The sequence below is a fragment of the Rhodamnia argentea genome, chromosome 3 (assembly GCF_020921035.1).
Source record: "Rhodamnia argentea isolate NSW1041297 chromosome 3, ASM2092103v1, whole genome shotgun sequence".
Classification (NCBI taxonomy): Eukaryota; Viridiplantae; Streptophyta; class Magnoliopsida; order Myrtales; family Myrtaceae; genus Rhodamnia; species Rhodamnia argentea.
In genome coordinates this window covers 23,626,201-23,647,812 of record NC_063152.1, presented here as the reverse complement: position 1 = coordinate 23,647,812, position 21,612 = coordinate 23,626,201, and the positions used below count along the sequence as shown (strand labels likewise).

Below are 21,612 nucleotides of genomic sequence, written 5' to 3'. Positions count from 1 at the left end.
CTAATCCTATTTTTTGTGATTTTGCATTCTGATTCTTCCTAAAATAATGATTTTGACCCTCATGGGCAAATCATTCTAAAAAATCCTAAAATTTCCAAAAAAATATCAAAATTAAGAAATGGGTCATTTTAATTGGCTAATCCTATTTTTGGTGATTTTACCTTCCGATTTTTCCTAAAATAATGATTTATCCCCTCATGGGCAAATCGTTCCAAAAATTCCAAAAATCTATAAAAAAAAATCTCAAAAATTAGGAAATGAGCATATTCAATTGGCCAAATCTTTTTCGAAAATGCGAATTTTTTCCCTCATGAGTAAATTGTCTCTAAATCCTCCTAAATCTTTTGAAAATAACCATTTTGCCCCTTATGGGCAAATGGCCTCCAAATCTATTCTAAACACTTTTCAAGCTCCAAACACCTCTTCTCTAAGCCATTAGAGCTTCACTAGGGATGTCATGTATTGCATTCATGTGTTTTATCTCTGTGTTTGGATCCTTGATTTGTGTACTTATTTTTACCGATTGTGGTTGATAACTAGATATTCTCATCTGCATGAACTCTTAGGTTCTAAAGCTTTCTTCATCTCAAATCGTCTACATGAAATCCATAGTTAGGAAAATAATTCCACTTAGATACGTAAAGGACGTCGATGGCAAGATTGGCGCAGCTATGTCCCCATTCCCAAATTTCTGATTCCATATGAGTCGTACGACTTCTCCCAATGGCCGACAAGGTTTCCAATCTACCTTCTCCAAAGATTGGTGGAGACTTCGAAGCATGTACATTTATGCACATGCCACCCGACCATGCACCAAAGGTCGACACCGATTTAAATCCCGTTGTCGCGCAAAGTGAGAACTTGGGATAGTCCAAATCAACTTACGGATCACCACGGATCCATAGAAACCGATAATCATCCCTCAACTCCATCCTATGACGAGGTGGGTCGCGACAGACTTGGCGATTCCACTGGGGATCGAAACCGGAATCTCTGGTTAAGCATGATTAATCGGAGATTAAAGAGGCTAAGCACTTCATTTGTCCCAAGGTTTACACTCGTCATGAAATTTTTTTGGCTATCAACATTAAATTGTTGAGCACATTGAAGAAGTGGTACTCATTCCCATTTTGAGAATATAATTTTTCATTTTTATCGCTAAGGTAATTATTGCTCGATTTCGAAGTTCTTATGTACAAATTATAGTAAACTAAGTGGAGACCGAGATAGGACCGACGATGGCAACAAGGGTTACCGACTTTGTCAGCAAGCTAGAGGAGAAAAGAGAGACCGAGAGACAGACTGAGGCCGAGGTTAGAAGAGAGAAGGTATTTTGGGGTTTAGGGTTTCACTTTCTCACTTTAGATTTTATAACGAGACCATTATTATTATTATATTTTTAATGTATTTTATTGGGCATGTGTTGACACCGAAAATTGGCCCGGGCCTTAAATGGTTATAAAACCCATGAAAATGTCATTTCGTATAGAAGCCCATGAAGAAACACGTGATGGTAGCCGAAAGCACGGCAAACCGATCCCAATTAAGTAAAACGTTGATGACACTATAAAATCAGTATATCACACCGATAGTTACACGGAGCAAATAAGTCAACACTTTTAAATCGGTAAAAGGATAATAAGAGTAGTTGCTGAAGCCAGTCGGAAAATTTAGGGATAAAGTGCACAACAGTAACTGCAACATAAGGTTATACTTTTTACTAGGCTATATGTAGTTGGAGACAGGCTTTACACCTATCAATCATCAATAAAAGCACTTATTTTTTACTCCACAATTTTATCTTACTTGCCCTTACCTTTTATCGCATTTTATATTTATCATCCTGTTTATTCTTTGCCATTTACTTTACTTCATGTCTGAAATCGTCACAAGAACCCGTTTAAAGAATAAATTCGAAGGCTCTACCCTTTTTGGCGAGAGACCTTTCATCGCAGACATTTCCGACGCAACATTTTTTGGCACGCCCGGTAAAGCCATTAGTTAGCTTATCCATTATACCTTCTCCGTCGTATATGACGTTTTCCTTAGCCTCGGGCAACTTCACATCTTCTTCTTCTGCGTCTGATTCTGGTTCAAAATCAGAAGCTTCATCATCGAGATCATTCATTTCCTCCTCCGGCATATCGTCCTCATCAAATACCCAGTCTCTCTCGATTTATGGCCATCCAACACAACTATCGAGAAAGATAAATGCAACCACTTTCGATCAGGACGCGCGGTCAGAAATCTCACTTCCCACCAATTCTTCTCCAACGGTTTCCTATGCAACAGACAAGCACACGAGCAGAATGGGGACGAGACTCACCTCGGTTCCGCCGGCAAATGGGAGAGCTAGGTGCGGCGGTGGCAAAGATTAGTAGCGACTCGGAGTCGGCGAGCTGCAACAAAACGAGAGAAGCGGAGCCAGGTCGTTGCGGGGCTAGAGAGAGGAGTGGTACCGGCGGAGGCGAACTGGGTTGCTGAGCGAGCGAGTCGGAGACCAAGAGAGGACCGACGATGGCGGCGAGGGTTGCCGACTTTGCCAGCGAGCTAAAGGAGAGAAGAGAGACGGAGAGACAGGCTAAGGGCCAGGTTAAAATAGAGATGGTATGTTGGGGTTTAGGATTTTATTTTCTCACTTCGGATTTTAGAACGAGACTATTATTTTGTAATTATGGATTTTATTGGGGTTGTTAAATACCCACAAAAATTAAAATTTTCCATTTTCAAGGCACATTAACAATAAAAATATTCATTCGTTAATCCATCTCGTATTACAAGTACATTACCAATAAAAATATGATTTATTCGTTAGATATGATTAACAAGTGTTCCGAAGATACTCGCACTAAAAATCTAAATTGACAATGAGTTGAAAACAATAAAATTTCTCTATTAAGGTGTTCAATAAGCCCTCAGAAGAGGTTCGCCGAAGTGACAAAGAAATTTTCTCACTTCCCCACTAAAATATAAAACAACGCTCAAAACGTAAAAATGTATGAAAAAATTACGTACAAATGTGCAAGTTAACATTTAAATATTGTCAAAAGAAAAAATTGGGATTTAAGCAAAGCATGTGCGTCGCGAGATTTGCGAAAAATAAGAAATCCAAAGTGAAAGTCAAAATCAAATGCTTTTGTTATACTAATGTACAACCCGAAAATAAACAAACGATGTCCGTAATGATTAGTACATTATTTTTCTATAAATAGGGTTTTCGGGTGCGAAAAACTCCTTACGTATTTATTTCAAATATCATTGAAAAAAAAAAGAGTTAATTAAATTGTGCTTGATCACCATACGTAGGCATTTGAGAGTGGAAGAGACGATGATTTTCTTCGATAAAAACTACGAAAAACCGTTTTTTCTATTCATAAGCCTAAAAAAAATTCACTAAGAATGTCTATATAAGAAACCCCTGTCGGGGTTCTTATCTTGAGATAACATAATGGATGTAATTTTTCTTTTCTTTCTTTTGCAACTCACATCCAATGCGTCAACTCATTCGACTTGCGACCTCATGGTGAGATCGTGCTTAGGCATTTCAACTTCAATCCGATCGGCCCATCCACCATGGGCGACTAGTTAGAGCCCGGTTTCAAAACATTGCCGATTTGATTTTCTCACTAACACAATGCCTTTGATGGCGTTCGTTTGCTTAATCGATTGATGGTTGAGAGATATGGCTGCGCTCCGCGATGATTTGATCCGGTTATCCCAATAGAATCACTAATTTATAAAAGCTCTTTATTTTTTATTTTCAAGTCGCCCTATATCTAGGTTTAAGTTTGGTCCGACAATACTAATAAGTAGGGGGTATCAAAATCGAATTGAAAAATGAAATCAAACTGAACTGAAAATTTATGCATTTCAGTTAGGCATTTCAGTTCGGTTCAATTTTAGCTTCAGGTAACCGAATAATAACCACTTTTTTTTTCTAGTTCGGTTAACTAAAACACATAAAAAATCTTCAAAATAACCATTCGTTTTTATTTTTTATTTTTCTTTATTTTCTTTTCTCTTATTCTTTTTTAGTCTCACCTAGGCCCTCGCTTTGGCCGTGGGCGAGGGATCGCAGTCCTCGATTTGGCCGGCAAGGGCCTAGGCAAGAGACGTTACCCTCGTCGGCCACAACGAGGGCCGCGACATCCTTGCCAACCTCGACGAGGGGTCCTGACAGCTTTGTCGAATTAGAACCAAAAAGGAAAAAAGAAAAGAAAAGAAATAAAAATAAAAATTTTGAAGAATAAAAATCGAACTGAATCAAACCGAATCGAATTTTTGGTTCAGTTCATATTTGGTTTAAGGTGAGATTCGGTTTAGTTCAAGTTTACACCCTAATGGTTCGGTTCGATTTGACTTTCCAAAAATCGAACCGAACCGAACCGAACCGAACCATCAACACCCTTGCTAATAAGCACGGCAATAAACTTTCCAACTCCACGCAACAGAGAAAATGACATAACCTAATGCATGCATAATTAAAGTGGCCAAAGAACCGTCTTCCATGCCAAGCATCAAATCTACGAAAGCAATTCTATTCTCCCCACCATCAACTATTAGAAAAAAAAAATTACTTTTCTCGTCTTAGGCCATGAGATTAGTATGGCACTTTATTGGTCCCGAGGTCTAATCGTCGTAATAATTCAAAAGATATCTGTGAAAAGTGAAAACCTCTCCAACCCTCATTATACAATATAATGAGGGTGGTACTCGTGCCCATTTGAGAATATAATTTTCCATTTTTAACTCTAAGCTGCTTATTACTCCATTTTGGCTTCGAAATGGTATTTACGTACAAATTCTAGCAAATTGAGTGGACGAGCGTAAGAAAATCACGTCCCGATTTCAAGAATCGATAGATATTTTATGCTGCAAGTAATCCATCCATAAAATTATGAAGCAACTTTTTTTTTTTTTTTTTACTTTTCCCTTATGCTTTTAGTATTTAGCGTCGGCGTAGATTTAGTATCGGACATACGAAATTTTTTTTAGATGCGATCCCATTTATTAGAGTCGCTTTAATCTTCATAAACGTTATAGATTTCGTTCTGGTTTTGAGAGTCGCCAAGGCGTTTCGACGACGTCCTTAGTTGTAAATAACTAAAAGTGAGAGCCCCCGATTGGGCAAAAACAAAAAAAAATGAGAAGGGAAGGCAAAGGCAGGAAAACCTGATGAAAGCAAGGCTTGTTTTAGGTAAGAAATCTTATCTTTGTTTATTGCTGGGGTCATGCAATCATCCTCAAACTCCACTAAACCGAAAGAGAAAGTCAACGCACAAAAGTCACATCGTCAACTTGCCACCAAAAGAAAAAAACAAAACAAATAAATAACAAAAATCATCGTTCAACCTAGGATCGACATCATTCAATTAATTTTCAAAGTAAATAAAGTAGACCCATTTGCTAAATGCTTCCATATTTAGCTTTCAAATTCAAATTTCACTCGCCAAGCTAAAGAGAAGTTACTAAGCTAACTCGACGAATGCTCGCGAAAATTCAACCGGACCTAAATTCAGAAAAAGGGGCTAGCCACCAACTTGTTAGTGAACTCGAAATACATCTTTTTTTTTTTTTTTAAGACATATCGACTAAGACAATTGACAGCTTACGAGAGAGTGCAGTTCTGAATCGAATTCACTGCTCGAATGCGAGGAAGGATCTCAAACCGATCGAATTCGATGGGTATAGCCAAATTGAATAACGGGAATGAGTTTTGAATTAGCGCATATGTCGAAATGTATTAAATAATTTATAAAGTAAAAATAACCATGATGCGACTAATCTTTCTTGCTCCAAAAAAAAAAAAATTCTCTCTCTCTCTCTCTCTCTCTACAATTAAATCAAGAAGGTGCCACCAGTACCACCCCCAACAGGCAGAGACAGCACAAAGTCCATAAAGTATCTCTTTCTCTCTCGCTCGCTCTCAAACGTTCGTTTTCGTTTCGGAGGACGAAGCTCGCGGTGGTTTGCACAGGCGATGGCGAAACGCAGAAGCTTCTAGAAGCGACCGCATGTCAGCGTGGGGATCGAGCGAGGAATGAAGTGTAAGAAGCACCCCGTCGACCTGAGCAGCGCCGTCGGCGTCTGCGCCACCTGCCTCCGGGAGCGCCTCTTCGCCCTCATCGCCGCCCAGGCCCAAGCCGAGGCCCTGAGCCACGCCCGCCCCCGCGCCCGCCCTTGCGCAGCCGACGATCGCCTGGAACCCGACCCGCAGCCCCCGCCGCATCAGGCGTTCCCCCACTCCGTCTCCCCCTACATCAGCCACCGGAAGTCCGATGCCGCCGTGTGCGCTCGCGGCGGCGGCGGAGGCGGCCACCACCGCTTCTACAGCACTCCGCAAGTAGGGCCGGCTTACAGGTACAGCGACGCCGTGGGAGGCTTCGTCCCGAGCGAGCCGCGCAAGAAGAAGCGAGGCAAGTTCTCCTTGCTCGCCATCCTTTTCAGCAAGTCCAGATCGGAGAAGTTCGATTCCGAATTGGGTCCCCGATTCTCTTCGGATTCGGATCCTGGCCACAGAGGCCATCGGGATTCGTGCCGGGCGACGCCGGCCTCGTCGTCGTGGTTCTCGTTCCTCCACCGCCGCGGGAAGAGCCAGCCTCGAGGATTCTCCGCGGAAGACAGCGTCTCCGCCTTCGAATCCCGGCGGCCTCGCCCGGTATCGAACCGCGGGATGTCGCCGGAGCGAGGAGAGGAGTCCGACGACGAGGACCGCGAGAACCGATCGCCGCTAGGGAGCGGATACGCGTCGGAGTCGTCTCGCGGGCCGCGGAGAACCCCGCCCGCCGGGCCGCCGCTTCGGGCGCGGACGGGGCTGCACTCGAGGAACGTCTCCGGGCTGAGCTTCTGCCTGAGCCCGCTGGTGAGGCCGAGCCCCGCGCGGCAGTGGAACCACCAGAAGTGCGGGTTCCAGCCGGAGACGGGGTACTCCGGCGAAATCAGGGGCCCGGCGCACCCGCACCTGTCGACGGCGGCGTCGTACCGCGGCAACCGGTCCCGGAAGCTCGCGGACTTCGGGAGGGTCAACCCCAAGCGTTAGGACGCGTCGTCCGGCCGCGGCGTTGACGTTGACCCCTCCGACAGCGGCGGTGATTTCTGACCCCGAGTTTCTACTGCGTTTTCAACACCGGTTGGATTGAGAATCTTTTACCCTTTACCCCCGTCTTGCATAAATGCTCAGTTTTCACACAACGGCAATACTTGGGGATTTGCCCTTACCTCATGTACAGTGATCGTTCCATTACCGGCTTAGCTACACTGCTCCTTGGCGTGATGATTTCTCTATTTTGCCCTCTTCTTTTTCTCTTGCTTCCTTTACGATATGACATGTACGAGGTATACAAAAACTAATAGATTTCACCCATTTTTCTTTTCTCCTGCGTATTTAATTTTTTTCGTACACACGGATGTTCTTGCTCTAGACTCTAGTCCTGGTGAATTTTACTGTCGGAACGTGGTGGTCGCGTCAATTCTGCATCCTGTTGACATTGTTGCTGTCGTTCAGAATATCATCGAAAAGCCGTCGAGGGACACTTGGCAACAAGTGGCGGCGGACACGTGTCAGGTGATCCCCCGATTCAGTTTCCGAATAGCAAATCCCCACTCGTTAAATTACATAGAGGGATGATTCAATTTCTGACCAAAAAAAAAAAAAAAAAATCGAAAGCCATTTGCTAAAACCATAATGTTTTTTTCCTTTCGTTCGATAATTTCTGCATATCGTGCTTTTTTATGATTGAAGAAACGAAGACTATGGGGGTATGAATTTCAGTGGTCTTTTTTTTTTAAATTGGTGATGGGAAGAGCGACACATCTTAGGGGGGAAGCAACGTCCGGATGATGCTGCTTGCCACTTTAAAGGAGGGTGGGCGACGGTGGTTGGAAGGCCTTTTGATCGGAGTTGTGGTGGTGGGGTTCGGGGTCGGTGAGGGTGGGCAGCATCGGAGCCGTCCATTTATTGTCGTCAATGGAGGGAGGAGGAAGGGGAGGGGCCCACGAATTTAAGGTAGGCTCTGCAGCTTGGGTGGGGAGTAGTCGATGCGCTCCCATCACGTTGAATTGCTTTCTTTTTTTTTTTCTTTTTTTCATGGATCGTCGTCCTTTTTGGGTTTGCCCTTCTAACGGTCACCAGTGAGGGACTTGAGTCATAATGATGGCCGGAGGACTTGAGGCTTTCACCATTTATTGTCGCCGTGCCGAGTCCCGCTGCGCAGCGCGCACGTCACGCTTCGCTCACGGGCTGGGGCCCCCCCGTGGATGTCGTAGGTTTGTGCCGTTTAATTGGGGCTGAGCGGTTTTGAGTTTCAAGCACCCATAGAAATCGATTTTTTTCCCGAGGTACTCTAGAACCTAAAATTTACTCTAACATAGGTTTTAAGATTTGCTTTAGGGTTTATTCAGATTTCACTCGTATTCTTAATTGAACGATTGTAGTGAATTATCACCTCATTTTTACAATTCATTGATCATAAATCATGTTTAGACACATGAAGAATATGAAATATCGACAAAGTAAAAGCATCGGTCATGCATATAGCCGAAAATGGAAGTTCGGACTAATGGTTCCAAATTACACATTCATCATCAAAAGCCATAGAATACCATGGGATCGCGCGAAAATATAGAACAAGAAAAATACAAATACTCGTTCCAAATTTCGAGTTCGTTTTCACGTTTCGGGAGATGGAACCTGAAACCCGTCTTTTAAAATCTATTTTCTAATTTTTGAATCCCGAAACATGCTTTGCATATCTTGAAATTTGAAACGTATCATGTTTTCACCAGTTCGATTCTCTGGTTCTCTCAATTTTACTTTAGAATCATGCTCATTCCCATATTTAACCGTGCCTATTCCACGGGTGAGAGTCGTTTGGACTTGATTTTGCATGAATCAGACTGCATGAATTATTAGACTTGTCTCGACCGTTAACCATGTGGGGTTTGCTGTAAAGTTGTCTTCCACGAGAGATGCCCTCTTGCTCTTTTGAATTTTGAATTTTCCGTTTTGTTTTTCTTGCAGCCTTGTTTTTTTTTGTTCGGGGAGAACGATGTTTAGAAAAAGACTGGTCTAGGAGATTAGGAAAATAGATGTCGGGGGAACAGTTCTTGAGAGAGGGGGGATTTCATGTTTTCCTCCCAGATAATGGGGATTGGATTAGATTTCAAGCCTCGGGCGTCGATTTTGCTGCGTCTTTTTCCCCCCCTCCTCCCTCCATCGTTGTCCGCTTTGACCGAGAGCCTTTTTCAAGGTTCCTCGATGCGCTCGATTTGGAAAAATTGGGGATCCTCACCGTGGTTCCTTTTATGGTCCCCGATAGGTTGGTTTGTTAACCGAATGGCAATTCTCGATACGCTAATCATTCTCAACGTGTTTCGAATTTTTAACGGGATTGTTCCGAAAGCACTCGCAACGAAAACTCTAAGGGCCTGCATGGTAACCATTCTCATTCTCTAATTCTCATTCCGAACAGTAAAAAAATGAGAATGCCGTTTGGTAACATAAATAATTCTGATTCTGATTCTGTTCCCGTAATCAGTTTTGGAGAATCGAAATCGTTTTAGAGTAAAATCCAGAAGCAAAAAAAAGTTGCTTCCGGAAAAAGAATGACTTTTGAAAATAGTAAACGTAATGAAGTCTCACATCTCTTACTTTTTCCTTGTAATTTTCTCGTCATTTTTTCCCCTCTACCTAATAAAAATAAAATAAAATAAAATAAAAAATAATTTTTTTAAAAAAATAACAAAAAATTTAGAAAATCCTAAAAAATAGAAAAAGCTTAGATTATGCTAGTTTGACCTTATTTTCTTAAAGTTGGGCCTAAATTTCATAAATTTTATAGATTTCACTCTCCTACAAAGAATATTACAGAGAATGAGAGCATCCAACATGCATACTGGTAGCCATACGTCACAAGATGTTTCTATGTATTTAGAAAACGCAACATTTAAAGAACTTTAAACATCATATATTAAAATTTGTATTTCATTCATGACATGCTAAAAAATAATGTATTTTAAATTATTTGAGTGTGCATTGAAAATTATTCTTTAATTTAGGATGAAATTTTATGAATTAACCGCATAGTTATTTGACTTAAATGAAAAAAATAGGGAAAGAATCACTTTTTTGAAACATAAATTTTGTGCAGTTATCAAATACGTTCTGATTCTCTAAAACTCATTCAAGAATAGAATCAAAAAATTCATTTGAACCAGAATCGGTTTTTCCGGATCGTAATGAGAATCGGAGAATGAGAATGGTTACCATGCAGGCCCTAAGATATTATTCTCGGGGCTACGAAAGTCATAAGGACTTACACATCTTGAGAACGGATTTAGTATGTTGTAGAAGTTATTGCCGTCTGATGGCATTCCTGTGTCTCACATAGGGTCGTTTACATATGCATCCGCCCGTCCACTGGATTTTCGAAAATGTCTATATAGGGATCGGATTTAGCTATAATCCTCCTAGCTCACGGCGTTTTTGCAATTTGGTCATCTCGCTTTTATCGGGCATTGGAGCTGCCACGCTGCCCAATCTTCAGTCGGGGTCGGTACAAACTTGTCGGAGCTCTAGCAAAGGGTGATCGAGCCTTGCTCGAACCAAAGGATCATCGAGGGCGAAATGGAGAGAGACAGAGAGAGAGAATTCCTCTCTCCAAAGTTCTCTTGCAACCCTCGCAATTGCCAAAGATGGCTAAGGTGGCCCCATGTGAAGTTGGTTGTCAGATTTAACTAAATTTTTTTGACTTCATCACACCTCCCAACTATGATGTAACGTCTAGGAGACATCCCCGTTTACGAACTCGAAAGTATTCTGAATATGGCCGGTGGGAAATTGTTCCTACGCGAGCGATCTCATACACCGTTGGTTCAAGAAAGCGGACAATTATAATCATCCAATCAAGGTTGGTCTTTCCATTTAAGAAGGGGTAGAGGGTTCGATTTCCCACCTTCTCAGTCATACACCGTTGATTCAAGAAAGCGGACAATTATAATCATCTAATTAAGGTTGGTCTTTCCATTTAAGAAGGGGGGTGGAGGGTTCGATTCCCCACCTTCTCGGGGGGTTAGGAGTGGGGATGCCTGAGTGAGGAAGAAGGATTTCGTAACCTACACACAGCACATGTCGCATATAGTGTGGCTTGTAAAATAAAATAGGATAGTATAGAACCTGACAAAAAAAAAAAAAACAATTAAAGATGGACGAAGCCGTTTCTCTGAAATTTTCTTTACACCGGCAGCATACGCTTCGATTTTTTGCAAATTGTTCTGTCGTTTCTTCTCAAACCGATTGCCTTCTCTCTCTCTCTCTCTCTCTCTCTAATCCTCCATTTTGCAGCATGGATTCTCTCGTTCCTTCATGTCGCGGTGTGGTCGTGTCGAATGATGGAAACGTATTGTTAAAGAACACGATCTTACCATCATCATCATCATCATCGTACCCCCTCGGGGTCAACTTCGCCCGGTTTGAGATTTCTCTTCACCAGTTTGAATTTCTATTGATATAAATATACAAATGAAGGGCGTATTTTATTTTAAATGATGAGGTATGGAAGAGTATAAATGTCGTACTAAGTAATGCTGCAATTAAGGCGGAATATTGAAGTTTCTAAACATATGTTACATGCATAGTTGTTGAACCTTACTAAAACAAAATGTCTTGTGATTTCGAAATGATTAAGGTCAACTGCACACGCTCTCTTAGCATATAGAGTTAATTGTGGAGTGAGTTAATTGTGGAGTCTAATTAGACAGACAACCAACCCTCTTGCTTAATTATGATTGCGCCCCTTAGCTATTTTTTTTAGAGTTTTTTTTACATATTAAGCTGCGCTTTCTTTTGATAGCTTGAAATTTCGGACGACTGTCGACGATCCCGTGTAAAGTTTCGAGGCTACGACATCTTTCGGAGTTTTCGACAACTGTTTCGGCATGAGTCGCTTATGAGGAAAATCACCCGATCGGTCATGGACTTACTGTACGGATACCGCTTTGGTCTTGAACTTTTCGGTTTTTACCAATTTAGTCCTAAGCCTTTGTACGAAGTTCCAAGGAAGTCATTTCGGCTAATTTTCGTTATAAATTGCTTACGTGGCGACCTAATCATCGCCAGCCGTCCTATGTGGCAAACCGCCACGTTGTGATTTTCGTGAAAACTGACTGGAAGGACTACATTGGGTTTTCGCGTGAAGGTTTAGGATTGAATTAGCAAAAATCGATAAATTTAGAAATGAATTGACATCGCGAGTTCAAACTTTGACCCTGTGATTCATAGCAGCAATTAGGAGATTGACCATGGATAAAAAGCCAAACAAACTCAATTTGCTATGATGCCAGTGTTGAATCAAACCACTTCTTTTTCAGCGCACTAAAATCAGTAGTGATACCCGAATGGGAAGAGGCGGCATCGGCTAAGTTGTTAAACTGTCGTACATGGGCTAATGGGCTAAAAATCTTTTAACGGGGAGTAGCAACAACGCTTTAACGAGATAGGAAAACTAGGGCTGAAAACTTCACCATGCTCCAGCATGGAAATGATTCTAAATTAAGAGCAAACAATCTACGTCGTCGTACAATAAGTTTAAGACCGATTGGATGGCTTTCCTTGCCGTAAACATGAATAGATCTCGCATAATACGTCGAGAAAGAGAGGACCTCATTCTTTTGTGAAAGTCTTCAAACTAGAGAGCAACATTCACCATCATCACATGGCCTCATTTAATGGGCTGTTGAATTATTCTTTTCCCCCCCTCCTCCCCTGTCGGTGGCGCATCCCGGCGCCGCCACGTCCTGGTGGCGGAGCAAATGGCGGCCTCTCTGCCACCACCCCTCACCCACACAATTCAAAAGGTTGGTGGGTCGTTAAGAGTAAGGAGTTTTAATGCAGGGGTACCGAACTTTTGATTTTTTTTTTTTTGTTCTTCTTGTGGTGGGTAGATCTAATGCAAGAAATAAAATGAGGCAGTGAGACAGCATCCACCATATTCATGTACAGATTTAAGTGGGTAGGTGTGCCGTTTTAGTGCACCATGCCCGGCTCCCTCGCTTCGTATCCAAAAAGAAAATCGAGATCCGACTTTGTTACGAAAAATTTGCAGACTGGATTGAATAAATTGAAATTTCAGGGACTAAATTGCATATCTCGCAATAGCTCGAGGGCTTGCGGTCGACTTCCTCCCCTGTTCCGATCAAACAAAAAGAATTGCGTACGTACGTACCGCATCGAACGAATTAAAAGTTAAAAATATCCAAATTAGCCTTTGTTCGGAAGGTGAACGAACGAAAAGTTTGACTTTGGGTTGTCATGACTGGTTCACCGTCTTTTCATTTACCTTTCACTACCGACTCCCGAGCACGCTCGCAATGATTTTAAATGGGGAAAACAAGGATGGGATGAATCCTTGAACGCTTGAAACGGAAGTTGAGGTGTGTGTCATGACTGGATACTCTTCCTTTAGCCCATGTGCCGGATTGAACATGTGTTAGTGGATTGGACTATTGCCCGATTCGCGACACGAGGAAGCAATGTCCGAAAAAAGACAATTGGATGGCTTCATTCGACGGATGACGTGGTGGACGGAGGAGATCGTGGTGCACTACTGTGTTAGTAGTGCATTTTGATGATTTTTTTTTTTTTCGGTCGGAGTATTTTGATGAAATTGAGAATGAGTAAAAAGTATCAAAAAAACTCTAAGCCGAAAAAATTGTCAAAAAAATCTTAAACCTTTTACGTTTGGAAAGATCACTTATACCAATACTGGCAAGATTATTTTATTGGACAATGGAGATACTTTAAGTATTCTATTAATTATGTGTCAACGTTCCAATAAAAATACTTGTATGCATCAAAATGATCAACTGCTCCCGACTCGAACAGGTTCATGTTGGATCTCAATGTCCTTGTTCCTCGGTCTTAAACCTTTTACGTTTAAACTAATTCATTCCTAAATTTTTGTTTTGCCAATTCAGTCCATCCGACCAATTTTGGGTGGCGCGACGCTGAAAGTTGGTTGATCTCGCCGGTTGGAGGTAGAAGAAAGAAAAAGAAAAGAGAAAGAAAAGAAAGAAAAAAATCATAAAATATTATTAAAAATTGTCTACGTAAACTCTAGCGTCTACTTCAGCGTCAACTAGCCAAAGTTGGTCGAATGGAATGAATTGACAAAAAAATATATATTTAGGACTGAATTGGCAGGAATGTAAAAAATTTAGAATTGAATTAGCAGAAGTGTAATAGATTTAGGACTTTTTTTCACAATTTTTCGACCTTCAACCTATTGCATATGTACCAATTTTGCTCGTAATCGTTGCGGTAGACATTGGGAATTTTATTTGGCATGATCGGTTCTGATGTGGATATTTTTAAATAAAATCTAATATTTTTTTTTAGACTTCCTTTTTTATTTTCTTTATTTTTTATTTCTTTTTATTTCCCTCTCATTTTGACCGGTGAGGGTCGCCACCTACTCAGCAAGGGCCATCTCTCTCGTGGCCGATGGAGTTGTGATGGCCCTCTTCAAACCTGGGCGAGGGGCACCATGCCTGTGGTCAGCAGGACCGCGAAGGCCCTGGGTGAGGGGTTGTTGGCCCTCACTAGCCAAATGAAAAGGGCAAAAAAAAGAACAAAGTAAAATAAATTAATAATAAAAAAGAAAAACAAAAAGAATCATTGAAGTATTATTTAGAAAATGTCAATGTCATTGCTGGGCCATACCACATAAGATGCACGGAGTCCACGTCAGTGGTTTTCATCCAATTTGGTCGGATAGACCGAATCGGTGCCAATGTAAAAAATTTATGATTAAATTGATACCAATACTAGTAATTTATGCAATGTTTCTTGAGGCCGGATCGACATAATCGACTGGATCAAAATTCTACATGGGAACTTCTCGATAACCACTGAAAGATTGTAATGCCGCATTGCATGTAGATTTCAAACCTGATCAAGACAGCCATGACCTCCTTGAACCAAAGATGGACGTCACATTCCCACACGACTGAACTAGCGACACCTAATTAGTCTCTGATGCTTGAATATTGGACCCAAAAACCACCTTAAATACAACATTAATTCAAGTAGCTGGCACTGCAATCATTAATTACTACCCGAGTCCCTTCAACCAATGATTGAAGCAATCCAACGACAAACATAACTACACATAAGGAATTTGCTGGAGAATTCTATCTGACACTAAGGTCGAAAACCATAGCCCAGCTTTATTGCACTATTCCAATCGAAGGCAAGCGATCTGCGTTAGTGACCAGGGGTGTCGACAGTTCCGACTCCCACGGCATCCGAACCGACCCGAACATGCGGTGCTTGAGATTTGAATGGTCTAGAGCCCAAGCCCAAAACACGGCTCGGGTCGGGTCGGTTTGGGTCAATGCGCAAAAAGTGACGGTGAACGAGACTTTTTTGGAGGGTGCTCTCCGGGAGGAAGAATAATGTATGGTTTAAAATGCTTAGATTCAGTTCGGTCACGATCGGAATTGCTTTTGCACCTTTCTTTTTAACCATTATCTGAATCAGAAGGAACCCTACTATAAAAGATACGAAATTTTCGTTTCGGTTGGGTCTGATTTAGGTATTTTTGACAGCCATAATTTGTATTATATAATTCTGAAGGAATTATTTTCTTGTAACTTGACCCAATTGTTTATCGTGAGTATAAATAAATCGAATTGTTAGGCCGCACAGATTTTCTAAGCTCCATATCCTCCCTTCATTAATTGTTCTGTAATCTTTCCATGAGTCTTGGCTTCGTCCTAACTCCCACATTAAAAGTTTGATGTGACTTGACCCAACTAGTTATGCCGGCCATGCCACATAAAACGATTGCCGTCCACTTCAGCGAATTCCGATCAATTTCCCCATAAGGTTTAAATTGATAAATTATCAAAAAGTTTAGGACATTGGTCAAATTGAAAAATTTATGACTGAATTAGTATCCGTATAACGGGCTTGTGACTTTTTAAATAATTTTTCCGATGCAATGAATCGCTAGAAAACTTTTAGGTACTCTTAAAGCGCCACAGGAACATTACTCCGCCCGAAATTTCACTTTCACACCGAGAGCCCACATCAAAATTTTCAGCAGAAGCAAAAATATATGAAGTAAGAACCGAACGTAGGCGATCTGCGGATAAGCAGACGCTTTGCCCATCTTGGATTGCTATATCGATGCATGTTCTTCAGTCCTCCAACCATCAATTTGCACAAGAATGGCAATTAGACTAAAAAGGGATAATTATACCAATAACACCTGAATTTTAACGTACTGTGCAACATGATCCCTGAAGTTTTAATTTGTTCAACGTGACCCTTGAAGTTTTAATTTATTCAATGTGATCCCTGAACTTTTGAACATGTTTAAATTAGTACTTAAACCATATAAAAACGTTCCATATGCCTCTATTACTTGCCTACACCATTAGAGAAACAAAAGCTGCTTCAGGTCAATTGAGTGTAGATATATCGTTTGCACAAAAGGTTCTCTCGAAACGTGAATCGCCAGCTCTTCGTGTCTCTTAATATCAACCGTCCCATCCAATTGTTTACATAACTCATAAGGTCCCTAAAGATAATACAACTGGGCAATCTTGCCAAGAGGAATGAGAGCCCACTGTGAGGTGCAGAAAATAGCAGAATTACAGAATGAAACAAAAATGCTCGAATCCAAGAACGTTGCCAACCACAATTCACTAGCAGTAATGAGGAACCATCCCAATACTTGAAGAGTTATTTACAAGATCAATCAACAGGAAAACAATCAGCACACAGAATCATTACGAGTTTCGTCCACGTTGCAGACAGAATCATTACGAGTTCCATCCACGTTGCGCTGCATTCTCCTTGCTTTAGAATCATCGAGGTAGTTTTGATATATGTAGGATGCGAAACCCCAAAGAGCCAGAAGCATGGCAATCACCTTGACACCGTTCATCTTGTCGTGAAAAACTATCACTGAAGCAACTGGAGTAACGGCCAAACCAACAGTACTGATGACATTGGAAAACAGAGAAGACACGATGAATATCAATCCCACAACACCCACTGAACAGACCTGCCAACACACGGCTGTGAAAACCAGAGTCAGCACATAAGAAGCTCTTCCCTCTCCAAAACTCTCCATCTCTCCATGCAGGGTCTTCCATTCCCCACTCGCAAATAGAGCCAAAACAGAAACACAGGTAGCAACCAGGGATGTCCATATCTGCATCTCCAAAACTACTGAGAACGTTTCCTTCTTAAGGACCTTCTGGAAAGAGAGTTGCATGAGGGAAAGCAAAAGAGAGTAGATTGCAGAAGCTCCAAGGGTGCATGAGAAGCCAATGATATACTTCCACTTAGAAACTCCAGATGGTCCCTCGGAATGATCATTGACACCGATGAGGGCCGCAGATAAAGAAAGAACAACCACAGAGTTCAGAATGAGCGCAGTAAACTTCTGAGAGTTCAAGAAATACGAGAAAATTGCATTAAATGCCAACTGGGTAGCACAGATAAGGGAGTATGTAGAGGCAGAGAGGTATAATAGGCCTGTGGAGTATAACATGTTATCCCCAGCTAGGAGCACTCCTAGGAAGAAGTAGACCGAGGCAAGAATTCTGAAAGAAGGTGGACTAGGAGAAGCTGAAGCCTTCTGTGATGATGGTATAAGGTATAATGGGATGAAAAGGATTGGAAAAGCAGCGGTCTGAACAAGTGTTGCCAACCATTTACTATTTCCACCCTGATCATAGTAAAATCTTCCGAGAAGAACAGCAGCAGCTTGTCCTGCGATGAGGAAGAAAATATTGACGAGGACTAAAATCCACCACTGCGAGCGTCCAAGCTTTGATAAATGTAGTTCATTAGTGAGTGGTCCATCATCACTCATGATTGGTTCCTCGCGATCTGACAACGAACAATAACATGTATTAAACAGCAAACAAATGACACGAACGTCTTACTTGACGCACTATTCGTAACATAAAAATATTGTTTGGCTTCTCCACAGAAATTAAGATTGAAAATACAGGAGATCTAGATGTAGATCCCATCACTACCATCTGAAGTACAATATATCCCACTAGTTATATAGAATACAAAATTTAGAATCACATAATCCCCAAGTGAAAAGATTGTGCACAAATGGAAATATGTGAAAATTGAAAGACACGGTTCAGTTTTTGCAGCAGCCTATGATAATGTAAGCTAGATAGTCCATAGAATGTCAAGTTTACAAAAATTCCAAAAGGAAGTCAATCAACAATACTTGGGGACCGACTTAATGAAAACACCCAGAAGCCCAGAGAACTTTCGAGAGGAAAATCCAAGCAACTAGATGAATCTGTATTCTTGAAATTGGTTCCTTAAATTGAATCCACTGAAGGAAATGACTGCCCATAGTTTATAAGTCTTGAATATAGAAGCCAATCCCCCAATACCATTTCGTATAGCTGTATCATGTTGACAGAAGTTTCCGATAGTATTGATGATTAGATATATTTGTTAATGGTAAGTTCAGGATTGGCATATAAACTAACAGATTATGGAGCTTGTACATGGGGATAAAAGATTCTCCACTAAAATGTATAAACGACCTAGGGAAATTAATAACGTCCGAAAGTGTTGTGAAGACTACGAAGATGTCCACAGAAATGTCGGCAAATCATTATAGTCAACGTAAATTTGAGCCCAATAGATTATCTTAAAAGGAAAAATCAGTTTTTAAAAATATTCATGCACTCATACATATTCCCTTAAACTTTCTACAAAAATGAAACTTTGTAACACTTTTAGAAATCACGATATCCATGAACAGCACAGAAAACACTGATTTCCAGTTCCCAGAATTGATTTTCCCTTCATATTTTTTGGAAACTGGTCATTGGACATGCATGAGCTAATCTTCATCTGCGTCACAAAAAGAACTTCCATGCCCTGTAATACCGTAATTCACATGTACACGAACTTTTTCTGTCTATTAGAATAGATAAGAGATCTAAAGAGGATATGGGATAGCAAGCGACGGCATGCCTTCACACTGTGTTTTCCATGGTAAACTTGAACTAATTTCCTTAAGAGGACTTCACTATTTTGGCACTTGGTACCTCTAACTTCTGAATATCCTCCGCCAGTGACTTCCGCTGTTGAAAATGCTTTTTGAATACTTGCAGAAAATTCCATGGAATCTGAAAGGAAAATAAGAAAAAAGAAAAGGTCTATAATACTAAATTTTAAAAATTCATTATGTTTTTGTTTTAGGTACTTCTACTTTTCTCAGTCTTTAGATTTAGGACCAAAAGTCAAACATATGCATAGTTGTTAAAACAAGTCACATAATCACAGGCAAATACACTAAAGGTGATGCCGGCAAAGGTCTCACATTGAGCAACTAAGGAGATATTCTGCGGCTTATAAAAGTTGGATTCCCTCTCTTGACAACTTAGCTTTTTGGGATGAGTTCTTCCACCCCTTGTAACGCATCAACATGGTATCAAACCCACTCCTTGGCCGCCCACCTTCCGGCAGTTTATCCTCGGGCTGCAGACTCCTGGTGGGGGCTCGAGGCTACGTCCTCAGGGCCATTCTGTGCGGTCACAGAATCCTGAAGAGGGGGAGGATGATGCGGGGAAAAAGTCCCACATTGGGCAACTAAGGAGATATATGGGGCTTAAAATGGATTGGGTCTTGGCAAGCTCGCTTTTCAGGATGAGTTCTTCCACCCCTTATAACACACCAAAAGGAGAAGGCTGTAAAATTTGGCTCAAAAAATTCACACAAACTAGCTTCAAAGAAACTGCATTGTTTACAAAAAGTTATCTTGCTCTCCAATCTGGTAATATACTAGGGGACCATAACCTCATGAGAACAACGAACAATTAACAATATATTGCCCTGCTTTCACTTATCAATTCCCTTCAGTAATCCTCATGAAAGGGCCTAGGACCAAATCCCACAGGACTTTTAATTTCCAGATCATTATTTGATTTTTTCCTTCAAAAATGCAATTAAAGTGGATCCTCAGCACTGTCTTCAACATACAAAGTGCTGAACACAGATCCTTCCATCATAATAAGCTTAACCTGACCCCACTTTGAAACCATGACCACAAAAAACAACCCTACTCTGCCTCTCACATCAAACCTTAGCAGACACCAACTTCCTCGGTTCTAAATGTTTAGACCAGCAAGAATTTGTTGCAAGTTTGAACGCACGATAGCTCTCGACAGTTAATTCGTCATCCATCCTTGCAGCAAGCCCATAGCCTGAATAATTCAGGACAATGCCCCATCATATTTGAAAGGCTTCATTACAATTTTAGGATGAGACTTTGGCTCTACATCACCTCTTTTTTAGTTTGAGGGGACGGAGGGCTCTACATCGCTTGAAGGAGAAAAGTATGAGCTTCACAGAGAAAAGCAACTACAAATTTACTACCCAAATTCCACAGTCTCGATTGAGACTTGTTCAAAGACGTCATCATAATCGCAAAAATCTCAAAAACCACATTGCTTTAGCTCACTTCCTTAGTCCCCAATTACTTATGAATACAACACTAGCAGAAGATTCCTAATCTCCCAGAAAAAAGCAGGCAAAGCAGTAGTTTCCAAGACGAGAGGAACGCCTCTCAACAGTGATTTGGATCATATACTAAGCTTAAACTTACTATTTAGGAAGCCATGCAGAAACTTTTGGCTGCATGTGCGACATTTGACAAAATAAACCAGAAACCTAATTAACTGGCTCTGGCTGAGACAAATTTCCCTTCACATTGATCGAGAATTAGACTCATCGTACAATTTAGGAAGCTGTGCAGATACTTTTTGCTGCATGTTCAAAATTTGATAAGAAAACCAAAAGGCTAGTTAACTGACCGGGACTAAATCATGGATGTGCAACAAGAATGAGTCCACATTGTTGAATATTAGACCATGGTCTTCTGCGTATATCATGTTTCAGAGAAAAGCCATGACTAGTCACAATTCACAACAAGTATCAGCAACTGGTGATAGGGAAGAGCAAATCTCCACATCATGGGCTTGAAACAATGTCTTCTTAAAAGTACGTTCAGCAACTATCAGAAGAAACAACGGGCGTTCGTATAAACCAACGCAATCCCTTGTAACAGCTCCGTCTACGTGTAAACTAAGAAAAAGCCCGTTACTCGTCCAAAACTCTTCCGTTCAATCGGCGACAGCAACGTAACTAAGGTCCATTCTCGCTCCGAAGACGATCCTATGCACCAATTTCGTCCACGAGAAACAAATTTACATCAGACAAATGAAAACCCAGATCGAAATCGGCCCACAGGATTCCAAAACCCCACTAAATGGAAGGTGCGTTCTCGTTGACCGCGCCTAAACAAACCCCAGAAGCGTCGCGACCGTTCATTCTCTACGTAGTGGAAGCAAAAAGCAGAGAAACGCAGGTAAATGAAGACGATGCTCTTACCTCCCGCAGGAGCGAGGGCGATGAACACAGAGGCTGGCGGCGGCGGCGGCGAGCTCGGTCGTTATAGCATAGGTCGACCACGGCAGAATCTCGACCCCTGGGTGACGTCAGGTGAAGCGTCTGGTTCCCTTTAGCGGGAACCTCGCGATCTTCCTACTCGCCCTTAT

General features: G+C 41.4%; 3 protein-coding genes across 8 annotated transcripts in view; 1 reads left to right on the top strand and 2 right to left on the bottom strand.

Moving 5' to 3' along the window:
• Positions 1-2,555, bottom strand: part of LOC115728757 (probable rRNA-processing protein EBP2 homolog) — an 11,131-nt gene extending 8,576 nt beyond the window's left edge. The window contains exon 1 of one of the 3 annotated variants that reach the window (XM_030659133.2): positions 2,327-2,555. Coding sequence is in view for 1 of the 3 variants with exons in the window: in XM_030659134.2 (XP_030514994.1) it covers positions 2,051-2,143 (93 nt within the window). In the remaining 2 variants the exon portion in view is untranslated. Of the gene's footprint in view, positions 1-2,050; positions 2,159-2,326 lie in introns of those variants that run through there. The other 2 variants (XM_030659132.2, XM_030659134.2) reach the window with 2 other exon arrangements.
• On the bottom strand, positions 2,103-21,612 carry LOC115728753 (probable purine permease 11). Of its 4 annotated transcripts, none has more exons than XR_007197909.1 (4): positions 21,446-21,610; positions 19,102-19,182; positions 16,658-17,902; positions 2,103-2,131 (listed from the first exon to the last, which is right to left on the bottom strand). XR_007197909.1 is itself a non-coding variant. In XM_030659125.2 (4 exons), exons 2-4 carry the CDS (start codon positions 19,175-19,177, stop codon positions 16,776-16,778), a joined length of 1,170 nt encoding a protein of 389 aa, XP_030514985.1. In that variant the 5' UTR covers positions 19,178-19,182; positions 21,446-21,612; the 3' UTR covers positions 16,534-16,775. The 4 variants fall into 4 exon arrangements, 3 of the variants coding, with proteins under 3 accessions (XP_030514985.1, XP_048132497.1, XP_048132498.1); XM_030659125.2 differs by lacking the exon at positions 2,103-2,131 and having other exon boundaries at positions 16,534-16,814; positions 16,848-17,902; positions 21,446-21,612; XM_048276540.1 differs by lacking the exon at positions 2,103-2,131 and having other exon boundaries at positions 16,534-17,902.
• LOC115728758 lies at positions 5,920-7,314 on the top strand. The gene has a single exon (XM_030659135.2). It carries the CDS (start codon positions 6,041-6,043, stop codon positions 7,037-7,039), a length of 999 nt encoding a protein of 332 aa, XP_030514995.1. The 5' UTR covers positions 5,920-6,040; the 3' UTR covers positions 7,040-7,314.